General features: G+C 36.2%; 1 protein-coding gene across 1 annotated transcript; it reads left to right on the forward strand.

Annotated features, from left to right (window-relative positions):
• Positions 1-622: 622 nt before the first annotated feature.
• On the forward strand, positions 623-15,193 carry si:dkey-159a18.1 (sortilin). Its single transcript, XM_051107061.1, has 21 exons — positions 623-910; positions 4,846-4,908; positions 5,120-5,196; positions 6,385-6,487; positions 6,984-7,151; positions 7,463-7,536; positions 8,138-8,184; positions 8,338-8,474; positions 8,615-8,698; positions 9,491-9,551; positions 10,140-10,295; positions 10,917-11,014; positions 11,879-11,978; positions 12,049-12,220; positions 12,335-12,528; positions 13,546-13,738; positions 13,824-13,940; positions 14,042-14,168; positions 14,398-14,504; positions 14,620-14,737; positions 14,829-15,193. Exons 1-21 carry the CDS (start codon positions 686-688, stop codon positions 14,841-14,843), a joined length of 2,436 nt encoding a protein of 811 aa, XP_050963018.1. The 5' UTR covers positions 623-685; the 3' UTR covers positions 14,844-15,193.
• Positions 15,194-16,336: the final 1,143 nt, after the last annotated feature.

The raw sequence follows: 16,336 nt of genomic DNA on the forward strand, positions 1-16,336 counted from the left end.
TGACCGAATAAATAAAGAACGTAACAACTCAACAAACTGGAAAAAAAAAAGGTGGGCAACAATACAAAGATGAATTTATTTTTATAGTTAAAATTTGCTTTTAGTCAAGTCTATGCAAAAACTTATTTTAGATGTGATTAATCGCGATTAATCGTTTGACAGCACTATTACGATTTTCGTACGATTTTGGTATTTTTACGCAAGCATGATGGTCATAAACCTAACAGTGGTGGATGAGCAAAATCGTTCTAAAACGTACAAATAAAGTAGCAGTAATTCATATAAATGTAGCAACGTAAAATAGATACGAATTGTTATAAGAGTGTGTTGGCAGTCCAGTGAAGGCCCAAAGTGTTGCACCTGTCTAATTTTACCATAATTTTAATTATAATTTTCTCACACTACTCAAATGCTGCCGCCTTTAAGCTTAAAATCCTGCACCTGATGTCCTGTACACGTTTATAATGTACCAAAACGTTGCTTTGTTTGGGATTATAGACTTGCAAATGCAGCCATCCTGCTGACTCCGAACGATATGTTGATGAGGTAGGCAACTCAAATCGCTTTGAGACACTTGCCTTGCATCTGCGGTGAGTCGGAGCATGGACAGTGGCGTTTACTCCTCCCCCAGCGCGCATCTTCTGAGGCATTAGGAAACTTATTTCTTTCTATCTGTCATACAGTCATGAACTGGACACTGCTTGTGTTGGGTAGTGTGTGCATACTGGTCCTCGTTGAGGACGCGTTTGCAAGTGGGAAGCGTAATGCGAGGACAGTGACATTCTCTCGGACTGCACGGGGACACTCGAGAGACAGACGGGACACCTGGAGTGGACAAGCGCATTTTACGGCATGCAAGTCTCCACTGTCACCCAAAGACCAAGCGCTTCTGCTCAGCCACACACACGAGGTGAGAACGAGATACTTAAGTCCACTCAATCCAAATCAATTTTATTTTGGCATTTTATTTTTGACATTGAGATGAATGTCAAAAGGTGACCCAGTTTACCTGAATGTATTTTACTCCTAGTTATGGTGACAAAGGTTGTAGTCCTGTAGCACTTTTGTATTTCTCTATTTAATAACGGTTAGAATTGAGATGTTTTTAATTGATAGTTCGCAAAATTAAACAGGAAAATAAAAGTTTCTCATTTTATTTATTTGTCCAATGTCTTGGACACTGAAATAGAACAGTAAAACAGTTTTCATGTATATTTTTATATAATAATAATAATAATAATAATAACGATGATAAAGTCCTATATGTTTGGAACAGCATGATGAAAAGTCAATTATGAGAATTTAAATTTTTGTGTTAACTATCCCTTAAAAGAGGTCATGAACTGCTTTTTTAAATTATTATTTTGCACTGTACTCTGAGGTCCACTTATAATGTTTTCAAGATTTTGACATTAAAAAAGTTGTACTTTAGAAGTAATAGGCTACTCAGACCTGCAAACCTTGGAAAAAATGTTTGAGTAATGGTAACATCACTGTGACGGTATTCCTAGATGGCTACATTATTACCTAAAGCTCCTTTAATGTTAAAATCATAATTGCACAATGACAATAAACACTCGACTGCAAGAAAATTTATCTGTGTTCTTCAAGCCAACTCGGGTATTTTGATAATTATGTATATTCAGGGCTCTACGCTTACTTTTCTTTTTAGGAGCACAGTCAAAATGTCAGGGGTACCTTATAATCAATAATTAGCGATCAAAATTAGCCTTTCCATTATGTGGTGATATTTGACTCTGGCCTTTAAAGTGATTTACAGGGGAATTTTGTTTTTACCATTTTTTTTTTTCTAACTATATTAAAAAATGTCATCTTTTATGTCAAATAAAAAAATAATAATAATAATAAATAATAAAAAAAACTTTTAAAATTTCTAATTAAAACAACAGAATAAGAACAAGTAGAATAAGGATAAGTTACCAATCAAATGAAATCAGTATTAACAAAATTAATTGTACTACTTGGCACAGAAGAACACAAAAGTGGCTTGTAGGTGTATTTTCACATGTGTAATGAGGCTCAGAGGTTGCATGAGTGCAATCAAATTTATAAACTCATGTTTAAATATAAAAATTGGAATACAGAAATATTAAATGATTTAAATAACTGAAAAGATACTTTTAAAAATGAAACTAAATATGCCTGTAGGTGGTGGCAAGTCACTGATTAAATTACTGAGTCATTCATTCATTTGATTCGTTCGAACGGCTGATTCATTCAGGAATAAAGCAAGTGACTCTTTATGAATGGGAAACTGAATCATTGACTCACTAGATTAGTTTAAAAACGCACATTCATTTATAAACGAAACACCACTGTGTTTGAATGGAGATGTGCAGCGGCTCAGTTGTGACTTGTTTCAAACTTTTTTGATGACGAAATAAGAGCAAAATGAGGCAATAGTGTTATAGTCAGACAATGTATTTAATATTAACTTCTTGTTTATTTTCCTGTTGTGTTAAATCACGATCTCACAAAGTTACATCAACGAAGCTCTCTACACTGCACAATGAATCTCTCATTTAAACTGTCTCTACACTTCGTTTATAAAAGGATTTGTGAGATATGTCTATGATATATTACTCAACGTTGTAAAACATGTAGAAACCTTTGCAGCTCCCCTCAGCACAAACACAGTTATACCGATCGGGTCAGTCGCACTGGTGCTCCTAAATATTTTTCATAGTCAAACGCAGTAGTTTCAGTCGCATTGTGATTGGCTAACAGTTGTGTATGTTTGACAGCCTACATCCTTCACAGATGGACACTGATGTGATTTAAGTTAGAAATGCATAAATACTCAGTACATATCAAACAATCTGTAAAAACAGACAAAGCAATAGTGACCACATAATAAAAACTGTTACTCACACTTGTGTGGAGCGACCTTATTGTCGGATACAACATAGTTGAAACAGCATCGTCTTTTAGTTTCAGTCTACACTGTAAAAAATAAAAAACACAATTTGTTGAGTCAGCTTAAAATAATTTGTTACCCTGCTGCCTTAAAATTTTAAGTTCAGTCAACTAAAATAAGTTTAGTCAACTTGAAATGTTAAGTTGTACTAAGTAACAACTTAGATATTTGTGTTTGTTAAACTGGGTAAGTAACCCAGCTGCCTTAAAATTTTAAGTTGATTCAACTCAAATATTTAAGTTGTCACTTAGTATAATTTAACATTTCAAGTTGAATAAACTTTTTTTGAGTTGACTGAACTTAAAGTTTGAAGGCAGCCAGGTTACAAATTATTTTAAGATGACTCAACAAATTGTTTTTTACAGTGTAGTCTTGTTTGTAAATGAATCATGCGATAAAATGAAGTGAACAAACAACCTCTAACAACTTCTAACTGACGCTTAACGGCTAACACATGCCTGCCCTGGAAGACAGCATGTCAAAAGCAAATAGAACCCATTATAATAACTGCTGCTGTCTTGTCCACTCTTGATACAGTATACAAATGCTTGTTCACTTTCTGATATAGTCCACACGCTTGAGTCTGTCAACAACAAGACAAACGAAGGAGTGAAAGAAAGTATGCTTTGATGCTCATCTTAAACAGCTTGTTAGCATATCTAAACAGACTCCAAAAGGATCCCAGCATCAGGAACAAGTGGATGGTTTATTTTAATGGCATCCTGGATCCTGTCGGAGGATTATATGTTTGTTCAGAGTAGGGGTTGACCGATTATCGGCCTGGCCGATTATCGGTGTCGATATTAAAGAAACACTCCACTTTTTTTGAAAATAGGCTCATTTTCCAACTTAATGCTTAATGCTTAATCCATTGGTGTGCATTAGACGATGAATTGAATAGTCACCTCTACTATTGTAGGTTATGTTTTAGTTATCAGAAAAGAATTAATGAGGAATTATGAGAGGTTATGCTAGTACACATACATTTCTAACAAGCCAAATACTTACATTTCCACAAGCTGACATTTGCCAATCATACAGGCCAATTCACACCGCACAAACTGAAACAAAACCGGTGTTGAATTTAGATTTTTTTAAAAAATAACTGTCATGCTCACACTGCCCCAGCAGACACCAACAATCGCTGACTGAACATGTTCAGTAAGCTGAAAACAAACTCTGATCAGCTACGGCAACAGATGTCAACAGGGGTAACACACGTATCCAGCAAAACCCAACAAATGTGTATGTTGGAGTTTGTCTGTGCGGTGTGAACTGGCCTTAACAGTGGCTGATTACTGACAAGCCTTAAAGGACCTGCCCCTCAAATCATGTCATTTAAAGGCTCGTTCACACCAAGAACGATAACTATAAAGATGCATTTCTGAAAATCACAACCACAACTATAACAATAGAATCAGAGTCATCAGAATCAATCCTTTTCTGAATGGGCCTTTAGACAGAGGGTCAGAATGAGGGTAGAAATTAATCATTTTTCCTCATATATATTTGTTTTTTTGTGTAAAAAAACTTTAAAATAATAAGTGAACCTCAAGGAGCTAATAAATAAGAAATAATAAAAAAAATCTATGTCATGATCCCTTTAAGAGTATGGTTAATCAAAAAAAGTTTATTGCTTGATTCCTGCCTAGGCTTACGTTTGCCTCTTTTGTTATTTACACTACATGCGTTAAGCGGTGGACAGGACTAAACAGGCAGTGATGTAGAATCAGGTGTTGATCTTCTTATGTGAAGGTGGCACATTGCACAACCTATCAGATTGGCTTCAATACAAGCTGTTTTTAGACCAACAAGAAAGTTTTGAGTTTTGAAACTTACAGTATGTTTTTATACTACAATGACCTCCATCAGTATATGTGCAACTCTGTCCTCTGGTCTTTTTCCAGACTGGGTTTCATGGTGATGATGGATCCAGTTTTACGCTCACATGGGTTGGAGATGGAACTGGGGTTAGTCAGTCTTGCCAATTAATCTAAAGATTACCAATAACATAGATATCTCAACAAGTTCTCTGTTTTAAGGTTATTGTCTTGATGATTTGGATGTACATTGTAGCTTTTTATTCATAATTAGTCAATTTTTATATAAAGTCTTCATGCATTTTTTATTATTTAAAGAAATTATGCAGAGGTAATGTGAATCATTTTCTGTCCATCTCAGGTAATCCTGGTTCTTTCCACACTCAGTGCTCCCTCAGACTCATTTTATGAAGGTGGTTCGTCACGTATTTATAGGAGGTCAGTAGTGCAGTTTTTACCTAAATAACATATACACCAAGGATGCCCAATCCTGTTCCTCAAGATAAATCTACCTGCAGACTTCAGTTCCAGCCCTGATCCAACACACCTGTCTGTAATTATGAGATGCTCAAGAACATTGGTCTCAAACGCTATTCCTGGAGGGTCACAGCTCTGCACAGTTTAGCTCCAACCTAAATCAAACACACCTGATCCAGCTAATCAAGGTCTTCAGGATTAGTAGAAACTTTCAAGCAGGTGTGATTTGGAGCTGGTTGGAACTAAACTCTGCAGAGCTGCGGCCCTCCAGGAGTTTGAGACCTTTGCTCAAGAAGATCTTCATTAGCTGGTTCAGGTGTGTTCGATCAGGGTTGGAGTTGAACTTTGCAGGATTGTAGATCTCCAGAAACAGAACTGGGCACCTCTGATGTAGACCAGTGTGGCCAATTCATGCTTTTACAGGTTTTTAAAAGGGGACATTAGATGTCCACTTTCCACAAGTTGGTATCATGCATTAGAGTCTTCATGAAATATCTGCAACATATACAGCACATTGGTTAAAATTCCTCAATGGTCGTGTAGAACAAGACCTTTTTACCCGTTTAGTCAAAAACAGCTCTGTACACGGCGACCAGTTTAGGTGCATGTCTCTTTAAATGACAATGAGCTGCTGCTCACCCCACCCCTTTCTTCCATTTTTTGTGTATTCGGTGACGCGATACCTCCAAAAACAAAACAAATCCACTGCGTCCTCAGTGGCTCTGATGTCGGGAGAAAATGAAGATTCTTATGTTCACTTTTACATCTAAATACAAAACACCTGCATTGCTTACAAGACGTTGTCGCTACAGCTGCTCAAACGCAGAGAAATTGTCAGTCGGCATACATCTGGCTGAGGGCAGAAATATGCTAATACGGGACAGTCCGTTAGCAGCCGTGGGCAGGGCTTGAGGCACTATGACATAATACTGCTCAAAAAACTAAACGCACACTGCTAAGACACATTTATATGCAAATACCATGTAAAAGTGAATTTTGCATCCTATATCTCCTTTAATTAGGTAAGCTAACACAGATGCCGATCTCAAAACAGTCAAAAATCGTCCAGTTTATTGACCTAGCCAGCTGTTTTTTTCAAAGATGCAACCAATTTTGGATTTCTTAACTGATTTAATATCTTTTTTATAGTGATGACTATGGAAAGTCTTTTCATGATGTCTCCCATGCCATTAACAACACATTTATAAATAAGGACTTTGGAATAAGTGCTGGACCTGGGAACCCTCAACAGGTAAGTAAATGTGCTAACATCAAGTCTGAAGCCATGGCTTTATTTCTGAGAAAGTGACAAGTCAAACTGATCTTAGCTAATAATAGTATTAGATAAAGTGTGATTTTTCTTCAGTAAACTTTGTCATTGTACGTAGTTGTCAGTATGTGAGAAGTACGTGTTTTTTTTTTTCCATTCTGACACAAGAGAGATTCTGTCCAAACAGAAAAGGCCATGCCATTTAATTGTCTTGAGACATCTCATTGTTTAACAGACAACAGCCTGTTTGTGTTAAAACTCAAACACCAAAATGAAACCACACTTTTTTTTAACTTCCTCCGAAGTGGGGTTGGTGTGAAGCTAATATCCTGCTGTGTGTTAGTTCTTTAGAACTAACTTTTGTCATCATCTTAAAGAAAACCCACACTGTAATTTCTCTTTTTCATGATTTCCATCCTTCACTGTTTTATAAGTAAATTATATATCACTTTTTTAAACATTTTTGTCACCATTACAGGTGATTCTAACGGCCAACGTGCCTTTCACCGAGTCTCGAGGAGGAGTTATTTTTACATCAATGGATGCTGGTGTGACGTTCAGATCATTGCAGCTTCCTTTCCATCCAGCACAGGCCATTCAGTTCCACTACCAGGACCCAAAATACCTTGCGGTCATCAGCATTGACGTAAGTATGGTTTCGTGGTGTGATTCAGGTTTCTGCCACCTAATTGTATTTCTAATTAGTTGACACGTAAAGGAATAGTTCACCTACAAATAAACATTCTGTCATTTATTACTCACCCTCATGTCGTTCCAAACCTGTAAGACCATCGTTCATCTTCGGAACACAAATTAGGATATTTTTGATTAAATCCAAGAGCTTTATGGGTTTGGAACAACATGAGGGTGAGAAATTACTGACAGAATTTTCATTTTTGGGTGAACTATCCCTTTAAGATGTAATATGTGACAGTTTGTTGATATGCTCTCTCTTAGGATAGTCTGTGGCTCTCACAAGACTTTGGAATCAGTTGGTCTAAAGTTCACGAAGGAGTTCACACGTTCACATGGTGAGAACAATACCAGGGTGACATGAGTAACTGAACAAGAAACTAAATATGTAGGATGTCTGTGTATTTGAATATACTGATTTTTTTTAAATATTATATATATGTTCTCTGCAAAATTGAGCAAAAACACATATAATTGTGTTTAAAATATAACACAATATCAACTTCTTATTTACTAAACTGTTGTATAAAATCACATTTAAGATAGATTGGGACAAAATCAGCACTTAATATGTCATATTGCTCTTGCCGGCCATGTGATATCCTATGATATGTAATATATATATATATATATAAGACAAAATAAATACAGGGGCATATTTCACAATAATATCTTGAATTTTAGGGCATAACTGCATTTGTGGAGTTGTTGCCCTGAAATATAAGATGACGTACAGGTCTGGGGCCCGGCCAGTACTTTAACTGCGTTAAGATGTTTTAATGACGTTATTTTTTGTAACTAATTAATTGAGTTAATGCGTTAAACTGACAGCCCTAATATTTTTCTAAGTTTTTACAGACAGTAAAGAAATGTTATCTGATTGAAAAAATAATAATTTCTGTAAGTAAAATATAGTTTCCCTTTTTTACTCACTTCCAGGGGATCTGGAATCACTCTTTTCTTCAGTTCCAGCCCAAAAGGAACTGGTGCGTAATCTACGTTTTTTCATTAAATAACTTTAAAGGATTCATTAGACAAGAATAACTGAATCTTCTTTGAGATACATTTTTACGTACAACTGAGAATTCAATTTAATGCTTATCAACTGAATGCTAATTTATTAATTGGGTTTAAACCAGTGGAGGCAGCAAGACGAGGCGAGCTTATTCTGAGACGGACGCAGGATTTCGGCAAAAATTTCACCACCATCGCCAAGAACATCTTCTCCTTCGGATACATCGGTGGCTTCCTGTTTACCTCTGTCATGGAAAAACTGGTGTGGGCCTCAAACAACATGCACACTCAAGCATGTGTTCACCCACATGAACACACACACAATGTTGCCCATCCTTTTTCCCTTTCCCTTCTGTAATAATCATCAAAGCATGCTTGATTTATGAGATGTTGTTTTTACAGGGCTCTCCCCGTGTCATCTATGTGTCCTCAGACCAGGGTAACAATTTCAAAAAAGCTCAGCTACCATCAGCAACTACAGAACAGGTGTGAAACGCACACAAATTCTTAAACACACATAAATGAAAAAAAGAGCATTACTTTTAATTATATTAATTAATAATAATATTTAATTAAATATATATATATATATATATATATATATTAGGTATTATTATTAATTGATAAAATTTAATGTATTAATTTTTTTTTTTTTTTTTTTAATACTCAAGTTTGAACACACAATAAAACTGATAAACATAATTTTTGTATTTATAATACAATTTATAATAATAATAATAATAATAATAATAATGTAAAAAATAAGAAAAATACATTTGGCTGATTTTATATTAATATAATTAAACATAATTACATAATAATAAAGAAATGTAATAAAGAAACACAATAGTAATGTATTACGTTATTGTTTATTGATGTAATTAAATGTATATTTTTTTCTTTTTAACACAAGTTTGAACACACTTATAATAAAACTGATAAATATATTTTTAATTTTTGTATTTATCATGTATTATAATTTCTAATTACTTAAAAAATAACCTATTTGACTAATTTTATATTAATATAATTAAATAATATAAATAAAATAATTTATTAGTTTATTGTTAATTATTGTTAATATAATTCAATGTATTTATTGTTTATTATTATTTTATTTTCATAAATGTGTTTGGGAAGATGTATGAGAGTTGTGCTGTTACTCGTCATTTCAAGTTTGTCCTGCTGATTTGGCAGAAAAAAACCTGTCACAACCTCTCACAACAGGACTTGAGAGCTGTGTGCAACTGTTGACTCACTGTTGATGTCTTTTTGCAGTTCTACTCCGTTTTGGACGGCGACGAGGACATGATCTTCATGCATGTGGACAACCCTGGAGGTGCCGTTTCACGCTTTTTAACTTCCTCAATCTTTCTCCATCCTGTAAAAGAAAATTATCAGTATTATTTAACAGCTCAACCGCCGTCACTGTCAGTTTAACAGTGTGAAGGCTGGACTTGTCAAGCGAGTTCCACTTTGTGCTGACATAAAATGAATGTCTCTGCACAAAATGCTGGACTCTTTTGGGTCAGCTTTGCATGCTATTCATCTTCGAGTCTGGAGGTCTTTGTGCTGTGACGATTACAGGAAACAGATAAGAGTGAGGATGGTGTAGTCTTTCAGTCAAGCCTTCACTGTCACACTAGAGCAAGTCATACACAAATACACCCCTCATTGTATTTACATGTATGTATGACATACAGTCCATGGTTCATGTGATGAGTTATCTTATTTCCCATCATGCCTTTCACATTTGGATCTGTTTCTCACTGGATGTTCGATTCACATTTTGTCACATGAAGCCGGTTAGATGGGTTGCTGTGTATGTGTGTGAATAATGATGGCTTATGGCTGATCTCTTATCTCGTCTGAGAGAAAGCTGTGTCAGCGGAGTGTTTGTATGTGATGTGCTCTCACATGCTTACAGAAGACACATATTTTGGGACTATCTACACCTCTGATGACCGTGGAATCCTGTATTCGAAGTCTCTGGAGCGTCACCTGTTCGGCGGGGAGGGGAAGAGTGATTTCACTAACGTTACGTCTTTGAGAGGGGTCTATCTCACCAACATACTGGAGGAGGGTATGAACACTTGTTTCATGTTATTTCACGAGTCCGCCTGCCCATCCAGTCCTGATGGTTAATTGTAAACAAACTTTGCTTGCCGTTCCTAATAGAGGCTCGAACCCGAGGCTCAACTTGAGCTCTGAGTTCAACCCCCCCCATAGAGGGAGAATAACAGAAATAGAGGAGAAATGATAATTGACAGAACTGAATGATTAGGCTCCCCAAGAACCTACATTTGGAAGATTATTTGTCTTAAAAGGTTCCCAAATGGTTAGTTTAACCATAAATTAAAATTCTGCATCAAGGAAGTACGTTTAAGCTTCTGTTTACCATATTTGATGTGCTCTATGCATGTGCATTAAAAAAGCCTAAATTAAATCTGTTCATCATATAAAGCGATTGTGTCTCTTCAGAAGATTTAGATTAAACCAATGTATTCATATGAATTTCTTTTGCAATTGTTGAAAGTTGAATGGACTTTCAGTGGACTTTCAAATTACATTTGCTTTTTCAAAGATGAATAAAAGTCTTTTGGGGTTGAGTAACTGATGACAGAATTTTTATTTTCGGATGAACTATTCCTTGTGACACTATTATGTCATCACTAAAAGATGTTATACTCCTCTTGGACCACAGATGGACGCATTCGTTCAGTCATTACGTTCGACAGAGGTGGGCGATGGAGATTTCTGAAGAAGCCAGAGAACGTGAATTGTCCAGAAACCTCAAAAAAGGTACTTGCTGAGGACTGAGTGATGAGAAATTGCACCACTTTTTTCACACTCTGTTGATGTATTATTTCCTGTTCAAACAACAAGCTGGGTAAGAACATATTGAACATTTTAAAATTATCCATAAGTGGACAAACATTTCACACAAAGGCAGTTTTAAACAATTACACGATTACAAGACCAATTTTTTTGATACGCCATTATTTCGATGATGTAAAATGGTTGCACTTTGTGAACTACTGGCACTACCTGTTGCTATTTTTACCATAACACAACTTGAAAAATAAAATACTGACACAATGACACATTGTGCAGCTTTTGGTTGTAATTTTCAGTCATAGGGCAACAAGAGAAGTGATGTAAGTCTTAACAGCTTTCCTAGTGATAAGAAGAGGAGAAAAGAAAGTAAAAATACCTGTGGATGTCTTTGTTCTCTCCACTTTAGCACTTTGAGGCTTTTAGTAGACCACAGCTGATGAAAGAGCTTACAAACAACCAAAACAAGAAATGCTAGATGCCATCCTGGCAAGATGTAAACATGCCGACGCTTGTTTCTTAGAGTAGTAATTTATTTTTCAAGTGGTGTTTTCCAAGTATGTTGCAGTAAAAGTAGCAACAGTTAGCTCCAGTAGCTCACCAAGTGCAACCATTTCGTGTCATCAAAATAATGCTTGCCCCTAAGGATCCAAAATATGTATAAAACGATGTGGATTTTATAAATAATATAAATCTTTCATGGGTTTGCTACTACATATTTTAGTAAGAGACATCATTTATGTTATATTAAGCCATACAATTTTTAATACCTGGGGTTCCCTTTAAAAGTTACAGTAAATATGTGTGTGATTGTTTCCGTTTCTGTTCTAGTGTAACCTCCATATCCACGGAGAGCATAGTCACTTCAGTGGAATCACTCCCATGCTGCCTCTCTCTGAACCAAATGCCATTGGTCTGGTCATCGCCCATGGTACTAGTCCTTTCAATCTATCCTCACAACTTAACATTCAAACTGGTCTGATTGTTAAATGTTACTGCAGGTAGTGTTGGTGACTCCATTTCAGCCGCTCGCCCGGATGTGTACGTGTCTGGGGATGGCGGTTACACCTGGTGGGGGACTCTGAGAGGACCTCACCACTATAGCATCCTGGACTCTGGAGGGCTGATAGTGGCCGTGGAGGCGCATAGAGACAGAGAGATCAGCTCAATAAAGTAACACACTATCACTTGCCCTGCAGTTGTATTTCACTTTGTTCTTGTTCTGAAAGAACAAATGTTTAATTTGTGGTCACTGTCATATATGATTATGTGTCTGAATGCTTTCAGGTTTTCCACAGATGAAGGACAGTGTTGGAAAATATTTAATTTCACAGACCACCCGATCTTCTTGGCAGGATTGGCATCCGAGCCGGGCACTAAGACAATGAATATCAGCATTTTTGGCTACCGCCCAGATGATGATGATCAGCCCATGTGGGTGGCTGTCACCATAGACTTTGAGCACCTGCTCACCAGAGAATGTAAGAAACATTTCAAGACACAAATCAATGAATAGTGTAGAATCGACCCTTCGGTCAGCGCCTGATAGCCTTGTGGTTAGTGCGGCGATATATACAGCACAACTGTGCTCACAGCGACCCGAGTTTGATTCGCATCTCGAGGTCCTTTGTTGATCCCGCTCCCCTTTCTCTACCTAATATTTTCCTGTCATCTCTGTACAGTCCTATTTGAATAATAAAGTAACAAAAAGCCCAAAAATATAACTTAAAAAAAAATCCCTTCGTGGGAGTTTGACTGACAGGCGATCTGACCAATCATAACACTGAATCTGCCATTTTGTCTGACAAACTAACCAGACAGGAAAGTAGGTTAACGTCGATGGACTTGAACTTGAAAAATGGTGTGAACTGACGTCTTTCCATGGTTGAAAAAATATACTTTCTGATGTTCGTTCAAGTTTATTTCATGCTAGAACTAGTAAATAGGAAGAGCTGATCGGTTCACGTGCTGCTTGAACCAAAAATCTGCACTTGAACACAGCAAAAAATACAGCCAAAGAGCAACTAGCACTTACATTCTGAACTTGCTTGAGATATATATCTCTCCATACCAGAAGGTGGCAGTAGTCTGTATATGTCATTCAGAAAGGGAAACCAGAATAGCTAGGACGATGGATATGCAAACTGTAAACAAAGCAATGCTTGCATACCATTTTGTTCACTTAACTTCATAGTTTGGTTGCTTTCATCACTTTTTTTTTTCTTCTTGTGCACTGGTTCACTAATAACTTGTAGCAGATCTAAACAGGTGGAGCTGGGGAAGGTGAAGGATTTCAAAGCAGCAAGTATATTGGCTGCGTATGGAACGTGTACCAATCAGCTTATGCCAAGTAGTTTAACACCGCGAATATCATCAGTTTGCGTTGACGACCCATCAACCTGCTTTAGACTTTCATGACAGAATTTGGCATTTGTACTACAGATGTGACAATGCAATATTTAGCCTTATGGGTTTGTTCAAATCATCTCTTTTCCTAGGTGGTGAAGAGGACTATGTGCAGTGGTTGGCGCACTCTGACTATGACTCTGACCCAGAAACAGACGGATGCCTCTTGGGCTACAAAGAGACGTTTAGAAGACTGAACAAACTGTCTGCATGTAGAAATGGGAGAGGATATGTGGTCAGCCGTCAGCAGCGTCCATGTCCTTGCACTAGAGAAGACTACATGTGGTAGGAAAAATTGCACCACGCTGAGGTTTGGACTTCTGCTTGTGGCCAAACGAAAGTGTTTTCTGAACATCTCTCCTGTCAACAGCGAGTACGGTTTCTATCGGCACGAGAACACCTCGGAGTGTCTCCTACAACCGGACTTCCTGAATCAAACCAAGGATATTTGCTTAGATGGCGAGCTGGATGACCTTCAGAGTTCAGGGTAATGGTGAAATATATCTTGATTTCCATATAACAAAACTGTAAAACTTACACATGCGCACATACACTTGACTGTTATAACGATACCACTGTGTTAAACAGGTATCGTAAGATTCCTGGCGATAAATGTGAAGGGCGTTTCATCCCTCTGAAAAGAGAAGATGCTTTCAAAAAGCTTTGTGGGAAGGACACTTCATCAGCTTCCCTAAATTCGCATACTGAGAGATCAGTGAGTGGCATTTCTCATGACTATCATTATTCACTATACAGCAAAAAAACAAAGTGATATCACTTATGTGTGTTACAATATAAAGAGCATAAATATAGTTTGCTTAACCAATACGAGCAAGAATGCCGTATTTCTCAATATCAATATGAATTTCGTTCATAAATGAATCAGCGCTTTAAAAGAATGCATCACAACTGGATAAATACATTTATTGTCTTTCTATTTGCAGCCGGGCATGCTGGCTCTTATTGTGGTGTGTACTTGTGTGGGGGTTATTGGTTTGGTTATTACTGCAGCTTTAATAATCACATCAAGGAGGATAAACTGTGGGCAAAGGTAAGGTCACATGATAAAACTTGTTACATCTATTTAAAGCCACAGTTGATATTTCTCATACAAGATAGCCTTGCAGAAGTCAGATTCTCTATTGGTCAAATTCTGCCCCCTGTAGGTCACCTGCTTATCGCTTTTCGGCTCTGCAACTCCAAGATGATGATCTGTGTGTTAGCAATGAGAACAGCCCCAACAGCAAACTAAATGGCTTCCAAGTCCAGGAGGACTCAGATGATGTGAGCTTGATAAATCACTCAATATTATCCAATATTATTAATTGAATTTGGCTGTTTTTATTTGGCTGACTTTTTTTTATGTCTTCTTTAGGATCTCATTGAATGAACAACATTTAAACTCTGGGAACTACTCAGGCTTTGCAGACAAGTGTGAATTGTTTCAAATGAATCTCAAACCCAGGCACTATAACTGGACAATAAGCGCCTGGAAATAACGGTGAACTGCATTTTTCAAACCGAGGCAAATGATATCTCACTGCGGTCAGGTTCTTATTTCGTCCTATGAAGTGTCTTATACAGATACCAGAGGATAATCATTACGAGTGAATTTACTTTCACACTCTCTGTCTTTTGCACTGGAATCATCCATATTCCCTCAGGCTGCTGCTGGCAATCCTCCTTGAGCTTTGGGACTATGTATTTTTGAATAGACCAATCTACTGTTTTTGAACTGTAAATAAATTAAAATACATTTAAACATCTGCTACTGTGCTCATCCTATCATCCACATTTAAAGAATTGTGTTAATACACCATACTAAGTATATTATTATTTAATATACACTACCAGTCAAAGGTTTTTGAACAGTAAAATGTTTAATGTTTTTTTTAAAGAAGTCTCTTCTGCTCACCAAGCCTGCATTTATTTGATCAAAAATACAGCAAAAGCAGTAATATTGTGAAATATTTTTACTATTTAAAATAACTGCTTTTAATTTGAATATGTTTTATGTAATTTATTTCTGTGAGCAGAGCTAAATTTTCAGCATCATTACTCCAGTGTTCAGTGTCAAATTTTCTATGCTGTTCAAGAAACATTTCTTATTAGGATTATTATTATTATTATTATTATTATTATCAAATTTTAAAACAGTTGAGTACAGTTTTTCAAGATTTAGTTTTTTTTAATCAGAATATTCAAATGATTTTTAAAGGACCATGTGACTGGAGTAATGATACTAAAAATTCAGCATTGAAATCACAAGAATAAATTACATTTTAAAATATATTCAAATAGAAAACAGTTATTTTAAACAGAAAAAAATTTTTAAAATTGTACTGTTTTTTGCTGTACTTTAGATCAAATAAATGCAGGCTTGGTCAGCAGAAGAGAGTTCTTTAAAAAAAAAAAAAAAAACCTTTTGACTGGTAGTGTATATTTTTTTAAAAAGTTGCTTTATATAAAATAAAGTGTGTCACATTGCAGAATTTTACAGAAAATTGCTCTATACCACTATATGACAATATAATACCGCAACAGACAAATCTCAAACAAAAAAGAGACCAAACAGTTGTCTGTCTTGAGAATCAAACAACCCACACACCTCACATGAGCATACATTCACCTCACACCTCCTCACTAACACACTCTCACACATATTCTACATACCACACTACACACCAACATCAACCAGACTCTCATACAACTTCCCCCGACTCAAAATTCAAGAATACATAAGCAAGAGTATATGACAAAATAAAATAAAAACACGAATTGCCTATTTAAGAAGCTTAGTTTAGTTCAACCCAACTGTCTTAAAAATAGTTGCAATATTCTGCTTTTTTATATATATATATAAATTTTCAAATCTTTCCAAAA

This window comes from Labeo rohita, chromosome 4 (genome assembly GCF_022985175.1).
Source record: "Labeo rohita strain BAU-BD-2019 chromosome 4, IGBB_LRoh.1.0, whole genome shotgun sequence".
Lineage (NCBI taxonomy): Eukaryota > Metazoa > Chordata > Actinopteri > Cypriniformes > Cyprinidae > Labeo > Labeo rohita.